At 40.5% G+C, this 13,358-nt stretch overlaps 1 protein-coding gene across 3 annotated transcripts in view; it reads left to right on the top strand.

Moving 5' to 3' along the window:
- RXFP1 (relaxin family peptide receptor 1) overlaps positions 1-13,358 on the top strand; it is a 135,788-nt gene that overhangs the window by 42,251 nt on the left and 80,179 nt on the right. For all 3 annotated transcript variants that reach the window (XM_054486087.2, XM_063664242.1, XM_063664243.1), the window contains exon 2: positions 3,066-3,203. In XM_054486087.2, coding sequence (XP_054342062.2) covers positions 3,066-3,203 — 138 coding nt within the window. The remainder of the gene's footprint in view (positions 1-3,065; positions 3,204-13,358) is intronic.

The following is a 13,358-nucleotide window of genomic DNA, read 5'->3' on the forward strand; positions in this document are numbered from 1 at the left end:
CCTTCAAAGTCAGAATAGGATGGTTATGTGAAACGTTATCAAATATTCATACCTTTCAATTGTTTATGGAACAATTTTTACTCCTTAAGTTTGTCTCCTCTAATTTTACTATTCAACAAGTAATTTTCAGCATCCCTAACCAGAGATACAAACAAATAACGACATGGGCTTTGTTTACAATGAATGTTCTTTTTTGTTGGTGGGGGGTGGGGATAAGATTAAAGCACTCGAAACAATTGGACAACCAATATGTGATGAAATTTAATTAATTGGTTGATGAGTGTGTCTGGTGCAAAGAGGTTAAAGTGGACTGCTTTTTGAAGTATTGATAGTTTTAAAGTTCTTATAGTGTTCTTCATTCTATTAAATGTTTATTTGTAGGGGTATAAATACAGAAAATCAGATAATATTTCAAAACTTTAATCTTTAAATTAGCTTGGACACTCAAACATTCTTTCCTAGAAACGCGATTGCAAATAATGACTAATTTTTCTTCAATAAAGGAAGTGAAAGAATATTTATCTAATAGGATTAGAATCTCACCTAGATGCAAGCCAATAAAGTCTGAGTCAGGAATTCCAACAAGGCTGGAGCCCAAATTTCAGGAGGAAGTGATAGTGACGAGGGGGAATGGTAGTGATGGAGGAGGAGTTCCAGGAATCGGGGAAGGTATAAAAAACCGGAATGGGACTTCTGGATTGAAGATGGAGTTTGAAAGTGTTGAAGTGAGTGAGAAAGTGTTGAGCTGAGTTAGAAAACTCACATGGTGAAGCTCTTGGGTAAGGGTGGAAATGAAGGCAAATGAGCTATCTTTATTCTTGCACCCTACCGTTCCCCCAGAGAGTCTCAGTGGTGGCACTGCCATGCTTCCAGCTGGTCAAGCCAGTTCAGAACATTCTGTCCATTTCCATTCTACCCCTAAATTACATGTCAAATATGTTCACTTCTCTCCTCTCCACTGGAGCCATTCTAGCCTAAGCCTCATTTGTCTATTACCTGGAGCACTGCAAAGTTTCCTAATCAGCAGCCCAGCTTTCCCTCCTACCCTCCCCTCAAGTCTCCTACCCAATGGCACTCCACCCCAGTAGCCAAAATTATGTGACCAAAACATACCTGTTTCCTAAGTGGCCCCTTGGCTTCAAATTCTTCATTGATTCCCCTTTGCATTTTAAATAAAACCCAAACTTCTTCCCTTTGCCCAAGGATACTTCTCAACCTCATCAACCTCAGCTCATGTCACTTGTCCCTGCCCACTGGGCTCCATCACCACAACTTTCCCAGAGTTCCCTAATCCTCAGCCTGAAGCCTCTTCCTCACCACTTTAACTACCACCACCACTTCCCCACTCCTACCTCCCCTAATCTCATGGGTGATTTCCTTTTCTTCCTCCAGATCTCAGCTTAAATGGCACCATTTTACAGAGGCCTCCCTCTAACTACCCCTTGTACAAAGCACCAGCACACAGTTATTTTCCATTACATCACCTGTTTTCTTTCTTTTTGGACCTCTCCATAAATTGTAAATATTTATTAACTTGTTCAATGTATCCTCCCTGGGAGACGGTAACCTTCCCTAGGGCAGGAACTCTGTTTCATTCAATGATGCATGCATAAAATCTTGCACAGGGCCTTAACACTTAGCAACTATCCAATATAGAAATGATCACATGGCACCTGCTTTCCTGTTGTCCTCTATGTTTTCTTCTTTCTCTAATACTAATACAGGAGTTATTAAGAAATTATTTTAGGCAGTTAGAAAGGGTAAAAGAGGCTGGGCGCAGTGGCTCACACTTGTAATCCCAGCACTTTGGGAGGCCGAGATGGGCAGATCAGCTGAGGTCAGGAGTTCAAGACTAGCCTGAGCAACATGGTAAAACCCCGTCTCTACTAAAAATTAGGCGTGGTGGTGCATGCCTGTAATCTCAGCTACTCAGGAGGCTGAGGCAGAAGAACCGCTTGAACCCGGGAGGCGGAGGTTGCAGTGAGCCAAGATTGTGCCGTGGCACTCCAGCCTGGGCGACAAGAGCGAAACTCTGTCTCAAAAAAAAAAAAAAAAGAAAGGGTAAAAGAGTCCTCGGTGGAATTTTCCTTTAATAAAAAGCAGCCCCAAACCATTTCTTTTCTAACAGAAAGCAGCCTGAAAAGTCAAGCTGCAAGCACAGATATGCAAGCTGGAAGCTTTCGTATGTAAATGTCAGCAGCTGTACCTGGAAGCCAGATACATTCAATGTGGCGATTCCCGCTCCCTTTTCCTTATCACCATGTGTGTGGGTATCACAGGACTGGCCAGGTAAAGCCACATGTGCAGGTATCAGGGTGACAGCCAGGTAGAAGCCACATTTGCATAATAAAAGATTAGGGTGGAGGGCCAGTCTTTTAGGTCTTTTTGCAGGCTATGTAAATGACACACCTGGTGAAACCAATCCCCTGGGCTCTATGTAAATCAATCACCGCCTCCTCAAGCCTCTGTACAAAATCAATCATGTTCTGCCCCAAAACCCGGAAACCCTCTCTTGGGCCACTGGCTTTCTCATCATGAGGAAACTTTCTCTCTCTTCTTTTTTGTCTATTAAACTTTCCTCTCCTTAACCTACTCCACGTTTGTGTCCGTGTCCTTAATCATCTCAGGGTGAGACAATGAACCACAGGTTTTCCACAGACAATGAAGTCGTTTTAATACTAGACCAGCCTGGATTCTGAGCCCATAGTAAGAATATAACAAATTTCTGTTTTTAAAATTATTGGCTGAAAATTGTTAGTAGAAGAGGGTAATTGGATTGAACTGTGAAGTATGGGCAGATGTTTCATAGAAGAGAGGAATGGAGAGGCACTCCAGGTGGGAAACATCATGAACAAAGGCAAAGAGGAAAATGTTGGCATCTTCTGGAATCATGGAAAGAACATCCTAAGAGGTGAAGGTTCCTAGAAAATAACTGGCATCAGGGTTGTATGTAGAAACCATGATGAGAAAGACAAATGATTATAAAATATCAGGGAGAAACTGCTCTTTGCCATGCCTTTGTATTAACCGCCTTCAAACTTTATGTCTTCTCCCCTTTTCCTCAGTTTCTCATGGGGGTGGACAGGATGTCAAGTGCTCCCTTGGCTATTTCCCCTGTGGGAACATCACAAAGTGCTTGCCTCAGCTCCTGCACTGTAACGGTGTGGACGACTGCGGGAATCAGGCCGATGAGGACAACTGTGGTGAGTGAAGCCCCTGCAGTCATGGTGAGAGAAAGGAGCAGAAAGGACTGAAGGTGAAGTCGCTGAGACTTCTCTCAACAAAAAGACAAAACTAAATTGAAATACAAAACATATGTTGCTTAAGGAAATCTTACACGTATTTCAGTAGCTTAAAATATCCACTCTTTTCTTGGTGTATGTGTTTTTTTGTTTTGTTTTTTTTTTTTTTGAGACGGAGTCTCGCTCTGTTGCCAGGCTGGAGTGCAGTGGTGCGATCTTGGCTCACTGCAACCTGTGCCTCCCGGGTTCAAGTGATTCTCCTGCCTCAGCCTCCAGAGTAGCTGGGACTACAGGTGCCCACCATCACGCCTGACTAATTTTTTGTATTTTTAGTAGAGACAGGGTTTCACCGTGTTAGCCAGGATGGTCTCAATCTCCTAACCTCGTGATCTGCCCGCCTCTTCCTCCCATTGTGCTGGGATTACAGGCATGAGCCACTGTGCCCAGCCTTAATATCCACTCTTTTCTATGTAATGGTATCACAGCCAATATTCCAGGCAAGTGGTGGTTGCTCATAGAGTAAGTTTTAACCAAGATTGTCCAACCCGCAGCCTGCAGGCTGCATGTGGCCCAGGATGGCTTTGAACGCAGCCCAACACAAATTCATAAGGTTTTTGAAAGCATTAGATTTTTTTGTGATTTTTTTTAAGCTCATCAGCTATCATTAATGTAAGTGTATTTTATGTGTGGCCCAAGACAACTCTTCTTCCAGTGTGGCCCAGGGAAGCCCAAAGACTGGACACCCCTGTTTTAACCCAACAAACCTGCCCAAGTAAGGTGTTAGAGGCAGAATACTGTTGAAATTGAGAATACGGGCTCTGGAGCCAGACTGCCCAAGTTTGAACCTGGGTATAACGATAACCAATTATGTAAGCTTGAGAACATTTCCTAGCCTCTCTGTACCTCAGTTTCCTCATTTTATAAAAGGGTGTGGTAATTGTGCCTATACTATAAGAATTCAGGAATATTAAGGGTACAGAATTAGAAGAGTACTGGACATCTAGGAGGTGCTGTCTAAGTGTTGGATGCTGTTGCCCTTTCTTATCTTTTGGGAAGAAAAGTGAGTCCTTCTAAAAGAGACAAAACAAACAATATGTAAATACAACTTACTTCCTACTTAACCAACAACCATACCTCCGGTTTTTTAAAGCTTGTAAGTAGGGCTTCTGGCCAATTTGAATATGGGAAAATAGCTTTCAGTTAGAATTTTGTTCAAACTTCTGAAGCCTTAAAAATACAAAGTTAGAACCTGAATTGTTTGGATCTGAGTCACTGGGAAAATAAACTTCGGTTAATAATGTAAAGTAGTAAGATTTCTCATCTGTCAAGAAATAAGGCACTATTTTGGGAGGACTAAAAGATGCATAACAATGTTATTATGCAAAGTGTCACATAAATAATATATGCTAATGAGGCCTTCCTGTGATCAGTCCCCCAAGTATTTCAGGCTTTTTAAGAAACCACCTTGAAGGAATTAAGTTTCCGTTAACATAAAATAAGATGAACACCAGGCTTGAAAATCCTCCTACCTAAAAAAAATCAGCTAGGTCACACAAGCAAACCTTAGCTGAGCTTATTTCTTGAATGTAACTGAAACTTAGGTTGTTTCTTGTAAATGCCTCTGATAATCACAAACAAAACTTAAATCATCTTTCTAAAGTGGTATAAGGTAAATCACTTTTAACCAATCCGCTATCACCTGGAAACCCCGTTGTAATAACCAGTCATGGAAAAGGTTGAAGAACTTCCTCATTTTCACTTTATGAGCAATCCTATAATACACGCCTCTGAGCTTTCTTACTGCCTGGGCTGAAATCTCCCTGATGTTGAACTGTACTTTCTCTTACTGTATGATAATAAACTTTTAGATTTTTATAACTCGATCTGATTTTGACACTTCTTAGTTTGAAACACTATTTCTATGTGATGGCAGTAACTCAGATATAACCACACTATCTAAAATAGTGAGTTTAAGTTGCAATTGTATTTGATTTGGATGGCTATAAATATGTTTTCATTTATTTAAAAAAAATAACATCTTGTTAAAATAAATTAATATTACATAATTTTTTAATTAGATGAAGCAGTGTTTTGCCCACTGCCAGCCAGTTCCCCCTCGACCTGCTGGCAGTTCAAATAGAGAGTTCTAGACAGAGCAATAGGGAAACTTCACTCCAATTAAAATGGCAGCTGGAAGCAGGAAAGGAACGTGGTGGGAGTATCAAATTTACCAGCAAGTGTAGCTTCTCAGTGGAAAAAAAGCTTGGGAACTCTAGCTTTAGGGCTAAGTTTAAAGAGGCCAAGTAGCAAAAGTAGCAATCCTTACAGTAATAGTCCTTAAAATCATGCAAGTTTCTCAGGATTCACCAAAAAGCACATTTAGACAGAGGCAATAGGGCATTGGGGTTTCAGAGAGAAGTTCAGTAATCAGAGTTAAACTCTAGCTATAAAGGGAGGCAAAAAATGGCTTGTTTTCTTTTCTATAAAACTGGAATAATAAGTATCCATGTTCATGGGTTGTTAACAGTATTCCATGAGATAATGTATCCGAGATGCTTAGCAGAGTACAGGTGCTATGGACTGAATGCTTGTGTCCCCCATAAAGTTCATATGTTGAAGCCCTATCCCCCAGTGTGATAGGATTTGGAGGTGGGATTTGGGGGATGTAATTAGGAATACGTGAGGTCATAAGGGTGGATTAGTATCCTTATGAGTCCTAAGGGAGCTTGCTTCATCTCTCCACCATGTAAGGAAACAGCAAGAAGACTGCTGTCTGTGAACCAGAAAGTGGGCCATCACTAGACATGACTCTACCAGCACCTTGATCTTAGACCTCCTAGTCTCCAGAACTACGAAAAATAAATGTTTATGTTTAAGCCACCCAATTTATGATACTTAGTTATAGTAACCTGACCTAAGACAGTAGGACATGAAATTAGCACTCAATAAATGTTACCTAGTGTTATCAGTTAGCTGTAATTATATTACAAACATAGTGGCCTAAAAAGTAACCATTTATTTAGCTTATGATTCTTGGGGTCAGCAGTTTTGGATGGACTCCACTGAGATCAGCTAGGCAGTTCTGCTCTCAGCTGGATTTTCTCATGCACCTGCAGTCATCTGTGGATCAGCTATGCCATGATGCCTGGGACCTTGTCTGTGTCCTTAATTCACCATTGCCAGTCTTTGAAAACTCTCAAGTCCAGTTTTGGAAATCTGGGAAAGATCATAATTCACTCTTGTAAAGACATCTCTATGTAAAAAATAACTATTTCAATTTGTTACTGATCTTCTTATGCCAGAATCACATAACTTTCTTGAAATTCACCTAGACCACTGGATCTCCAAAAGTAGTCCTGAGACCAAATTCATCAACATTACCCAAGAAGTTGTTAGAAATACACATTTTGACCAGGCCCGGCGACTCACACCTGTAATCCCAGCACTTTGAGAGGCCAAAGTGGGAGGATTGCTGGAGTCCAGGAGTTGGAGATCAGCCTAGGCAACATGGCAAAAACCTGTCTCAATATTTTTTAAAAGAGAAAAAATAATTATTTTAAAATATTTATATAAAAATTTTAAAAAAGAAATTCAAATTCTTAGGCTCCATCCCAGACCTATTGAATCAAAAGCTCTGTTTTAATTAGAGCCTCATGTCATTCTAATACACACTAAGTCTTGAGAACCACGAACCTAAACCCAATGAGCAGAAAATCAGGAATGCATACAAAATGGTAGCAACAGCAGAGATGCATTAGAATCAAGTTTTCAATATGGTACGCAAGCATTCTAACTTGCTCACAAACTCCATTATTATCAATTATCTACAATTTTTAGCTCCTCTAGGAAAACCAGTACTCTAGTAGTGGCAGTCATCTAGAAATAGAAAAAAAAAATTAATTCCGTTCAAAACCTCAGAGATGCCGAGTTGGCATGCTGCTGCTGTCCATGCAAAAATAGGCTGGAACTTTCCAGGAAGGATGGCAGAATTTCATCACCATCTTTAGAGTCCAGGTGATGGAAAAATTATGAGATGCAGTTATTTCTGTTTGTCTCTAATTGCTTTAATTTCCCTTGTGAACTGAGTGTTTTTTTCCTTCATTTTATAGTATCTGGATCATTTATGCTCCCAAGGCTGTTCTTTTTTTCTTCGTCTTCTTCTTCTTCTTTTTTTCTTTTGAGACAGTCTCACTCTGTCATCCAGGCTGGAGTGCAGTGGCGTGATCTCAGCTCACTGCAACCTCTGCCTCCAGGATTCAAGTGATTCTCCTGCCTCAGCCTCCCAAGAGCTGGGGCTACAGGTGCATGTTACCATGCTCAGCTAATTTTTTGCATTTTTAGTATTGATGGGGTTTCACCATGTTAGCCAGGATGGTCTCGATCTCCTGACCTCGTGATCCACCAGCCTCGGCCTCCTAAAGTGCTGGGATTACAGGCGTGAGCCCACCGCACCTGATCAGCTGTTCATTTTACATCCATATGTAAATTCTGTTTAATACTAATTAAATTAAGTCAGAAAGTTGCTTCATTTCAGAATATGTAAACTTCATGCATATTTTCAGTCATGTAAAATACAATATCTTAACATACAAATATAAGAAATACAAATATAAGAAAACCCCATAATTAAAAATCACTTTTAGGTAATAACTTACAACTTAATAATATATTGTCAAATAAAATACCTTCTTTTAATAAAAGGGCTTTTTTCTTAATCAGACCTTTTAAGGTATATCTTAAACTCCAAAAACCTCTCCCTTATTCTGTCAAGCTATTTAAACCTTGACACTAATAATAATTATTAAAATGGAAAAATAAGTCAAATCGAAATTGTAGAAATAAAATTTAGGGAGATCGCTGAAAAAAATGAAACACCAAATGAACTAAATTGCGTCCCTGTATTTGAACTAATATATGAACTAATTATATTTAGAAAGAACTGTCACTTTTGTGTTATCACAGGCACTTTAAACAAGTACTCTTATTTAGTACATATTAAGGTCCCAGTTTTCTCAGAAAACCCATAAATAATTAATTTCCCTATAATTAAACACCTTATTAAGTATAAAAAATAAAATATTTCAGCACAAAGAGCATTGACATTAACTCAGTGAAGATTTTTTGTGAACACAATGCAAGCAAAATCAATAGATTTAAAATTTTTCAGTTGAATTCATATGAATCCTTTTTTCTAAAATATTTACACAATATGGAATTTATGTATGTATGTATACAGACATACATATATCAAAAACTGATTACACTATTTTTATAATAACTTTGATCCTTACTGGTAAACTTCAGTATAGAAATGTATAGATGTTTCCTGAGTTATGCAATTTTATATAATTCCCATATAATTCCATTTATTTTTTTGCCATGTGTCACTAACCCATTCTTCATCTCTGCTCAGAACTGTCACAGACACAATCAAACAGCATAAGGACCAAAAAAATTTTTTTAAGTCATCAGAGCAGTGTTTGATATGACAATGACAAACCCAAAAGGAGGGACCTTTCAGTTTTTTCAGCTAGAACTATGATACCTGAGAGAATACGTCTGGGTAAATAATAAAGGAACCTGATAACAAAAAGTTGAGGGTTCTTCTTTAGGAATCATCTGTGTTCATTTTCAAATGAGTGCAAGCTCAGTAGTAAAAATGTTAAAGGAGCATCAAATTCTCAGATGCTATTAAATTAGTTCACTACCTCTAGATTTGTATTTAAAAGAAACTCTTTGCATTTCTAGATTAGAATTTGCTCTAGCATTCCTTCTGTGTTATAAACAGAAGGCTGTGCTAAATGAGGGCTCCCCCTCATGGTTACACTAACCCAACCTTATCCGAGAGACAGGTTGAATTACTATACTGGGAAGACTGGCGTTCTGGTGCCTCTCCACTGTACTCTTGTTCTTTAGCACTTTAGCAGCCTTGTCTACAGGAAAAGGATAAAGGCCTTTGTCAGTCTGTTTACATATTACCAATTCTATAACCCGTAGGGGAAATGGAAAACCTCTTCTAATACATTTTGGGTCATTTAGTGTGTTAGTATCTGCCAAAAATTAACGTGCAAATAATGTGACCTTATTTGGAAATAGGGTCTTTGCAAATATAATGCAGGTAAAGAGTGACATCATGCTAGATCAGGGTGGGCCCTAGATCCAATGACAGTGTCCTCACAAGAGACAGGAAATGGCATACAGAGATGCTGGAGAAAAGAAGGCCATGTGAAGACAGAGGCAGAGACTGGAGCGATGCTGCCACAAGCCAAGGAACACCAGGAGCCATCAGAAGCTGAAAGAGGCAAGGAAAGATTCTCCCCCAAAACCTTCTGAGATGCTGAGGCCCCGCTGACACCTTGGTTGCAGACGTCTGGCCTCCAGAACTGTGAGAGAACAAACTTCTCTTGTTTTTGATTTTTTGTTTTGAGACAGAGTCTCACTCTGTAGCCCAGGCTGGAATGTAGTGGCGTGATCTTGGCTCACTGCATCCTCCGCCTACCGGGTTCAAGCAATTCTCCTGCCTCAGCCTCCTGAGTAGCTGGAACTATAGGCACGTGCCACCACACCCAGCTAATTTTTGTATTTAGTAGAGATGGGGTTTCACCATGTTGTCCAGGATGGTCTCGATCTCTTGAGCTCATGATCCGCGCATCTCGGCCTCCCAAAGTGCTGGGATTACAGGCGTGAACCACCGTGCCTGGCCAGCTTCTCTTGTTTTAAGTCACCAAGTTTGTGGGAATTCGTTACAGCAGCCTAACAATGCACGTTAGGACAGGACATGGAGAAGGGTCACCTTCTGTGGGCCTAAAGAGACATTATTAAGGTCAGCATAAAGTCCTGGTCCAGATTAAAGCGAGCCTTAGAATTTAGTCTTAGTGAATTTTAGACAGAATTTCCAATGAGCTGTTCTTATGCATAATTGTATGTGGTATAAAACCTCCTAAAGACGATTTTGCTTCACTGTTCACTTGCAGTTCTGGGTTGTGCTAAACTTGAACCACATGGTTTTTACCAGGTGTTTTGTACTCTTTTATGTTATGGCGAGTCAGGTATGGCTACAAGAGACACCAGGGAGGCTCAGAAACACAAAAGTTCATTATTCCCACAGGTTCTAGAGACAGGAGGCAGGGCATACCGTACAGGGCTAGATGGGAAAGACACCAGGATGGTCAGTCAGGAGGCAGAAGACAGGGGTGAGAGGGGAGGCATCAGGCCAGAGCCTTTATTGGGGTTTCTGAGGGAAATGCAAGGCAGTGCAGGGTGAGCAGCTTAAGATGTGCTGGATTGAATAATTTTGGAGGGCTCTAAACACTAGCAGTGGTCCTTGCTTCCCAGCTACCTGGCCCTGGGATGATGAAGCGGAGGACTATTGCCTCCAGGGTGTGTGGGCTAATCAGAGGAGCTCTAGGTCTGGATTGGTTTGCATATCAAAGGCATGCTCTAAGCACCCTTTACTCTCTAAGAACTGACAAGCCCTAGGAAAGACAATCTCTTACTAGCCTAGAAAGTTTTTTTAAAAGATGTTAAATATCATAATATACAGAAAAAAAGTGTTTAAATGTACAATATACCAAGTCTTTCTCAAGTTCAACTTTGCCAGCACTTCCCTCCCTGCCTCCCACTTTGCAAATGTACACAGAAAGTTGCGGGAACAAACAACAGTAAGTAGAAAGTCACCTTTACCATGTAGCAAACACTGACCTCTGCATATGAATGCTTCTCTGGGAAGCTCCTTGAAAGTATGAACATTTTCCCACGTAGAGTTTTCTATTTCAGCTCCTTCCCAATGTGATCTTAAATGCTTTGCCTTCCCTCCCCACTGCACTAGACTTTGTTGTCTGTTAGTAATAGTTTACTTTGCAATTTTGCCATTCACTGCGTATTTTAGGTTTGAAAAGACATCTTATGTTCTAGGTTTGTCTATGCATGACTACTTTTTTATTATTATTTTTGAGACTGAGTCTTGCTCTATCACCCAGGCTGGAGTGCAATGGCGTGATCTCAGCTCACTGCAACCTCTGCCTCCCAGGTTCAACCGATTCTCCTGCCTCAGCCTTCTGAGTAGCTGGTATTACAGGCACCTGCAACCACACCTGGCTAATTTTTAGTGGAGACAGGGTTTCACCATGTGGTCCAGGCTGCTCTCGAACTCCTGACCTCAAGTGATCTACCTGCCTTGGCCTCCCAAAGTGCTGGGATTACAGGCATGAGCCACGATACCCAGCCTGTGCATGACTATTTGTGACACTATCTTCTAACCCTCCTAGGAATATTTGGTTTTGTCTAATAAGGGTTGTAATAATAAAATTAATAGTGTCTATTTTTTTTAGTATTTATTATGTTTCAGACATAGTCCTAGTCCTTTAAGTACATTATCTCATTCCTCCTCACTATAAATTAGATGTGATAGACTATTTCCATTACACAGGGAAGGAAAATGGAAGTATAGAGAAGTTACATAACTCTTCTGACATCATGGTTTGCTCAGAATTCATACCAAATGCTTGGCTTGTTCTGTTTTGTTTTTTGATTGGGAGGAAAGAACATGCTTATGATATTGATCATTGTGTAGTAGGGCCTTCAAACAAATCTCTTATTGATAAAATTTGAATTCTATGAAGTCTTCCCTTTAAGGATTTTGGTTTTAAAAAGGTAAATTCTTTTTAACTTTCTTTTTAAAATATAATATATAAGAGATTAGATGAACTTCCAAACCTAAAATTGCAAGTATAATAGTATGAATAATGAATAGTATTTTTATAGTACTTTACATTTTGAGTGCTTTATACATTTTACCTCATTTAATCCTCATGACAACCCAGGAGAAATGGACTGTTTTTGTTCCCTTTAAAGATGGAGACATTGATGCACTGCATCAATTTCATCCACATGGTGGATGTCTGTTTTGCATTGTTACAAAGGAATAGTTGTGGCTGGGTAATTTATGAAGAAGAGAGGTTTATTTGGCTCATGGTTCTGCAGACTTTCCAAAAATCAGGGTGCCAGCATCTGCTCAGCTTCTGATGAGGGCTCAGGCTGCTTCCACTCATGGCAGAAGGCAGAGGGGAGCCAGTGTGTGCAAAGATTACATGGCGAGAGAGGAAGCAAGAGAGAGGAGGGAAGGTACCAGGCTCTTTTTAAGCTAGCTCTCTTTTGAACCAATAGAGTGAAAGAGAAGTCGTTCACCCTGAAGGGACAGCATTAATCTATTCATGAGTGACCAACATTCATGATCCAATTTAGGACCCACCTCCCAATACTCCTAATACTACCACATTGGGGATTACATTTCAATATGGGGTTGGGTGGGAACAAACAGCCAAACTATAGCAGTAGACATGACAATCAATTCAAGTTCTCAAGTGAGTAAGAAATGTAAATCTTCATTTTTCTATGGCCAAAGGTAATTTCTGCTACAAGTCTCCATTCTTCCAAGTGGTAGAAGTCTAAACCAAGGCAGTTAAAGGTCTGATTCATTTCCCTTCACCTGGCATTGCAGTTGAGCTCAGCAGTCTCTGTGGTGCCAGGACATTGTGTGGGGGGTCTGGTTGCCTGTTGTCAGCTGATGATGGCAGCATCCCCTCAGATGTGCATAAATCTATCTGGTCCTCTGCCATAAGTCACCACTCTGTCATCTCCTGCCTGTTTTAGGCCCTTTCACATCCAGTGCCTCTCCTGCCTACATCTGCGGCACTCTGGGGCTCACAGGAAACATTTAGTACTCCTGAGCCAGGCTGAGCCCAGGAGAATTTTTATGCTTATATTTAGGTCCATCTGCCTAGGCCCTTATGGCCATTTCTCCTCTACTATTCCCGTGTCAAGCCAGAGTGTGCAATAATTCTGTGGGTCCTGCCATACATATGGCCTCTACTTAGCAAAGGACACCAGGCTACCCCTGCTCCCAGAGCCCAGAAACCAATGTGGGAAATGTGTGGTTTCCCCTAGATTCAGCCCAAGGAGGAGGGAAGGAAGAAAGACCCCTCCACTCTCTCTGGTGCAAGTCTCTTGTTAAGTCTGGGAACAGCAAAGCTCAGCTCTTCTCTTTCTTGGTTTTCCATATCTATTGTCAGTGATCAAATTTTAAGCATTTAAAAATCAAATACCAAGAAATTTGAC

The sequence above is a fragment of the Pongo pygmaeus genome, chromosome 3 (assembly GCF_028885625.2).
Source record: "Pongo pygmaeus isolate AG05252 chromosome 3, NHGRI_mPonPyg2-v2.0_pri, whole genome shotgun sequence".
In the NCBI taxonomy this organism is placed as follows: domain Eukaryota; kingdom Metazoa; phylum Chordata; class Mammalia; order Primates; family Hominidae; genus Pongo; species Pongo pygmaeus.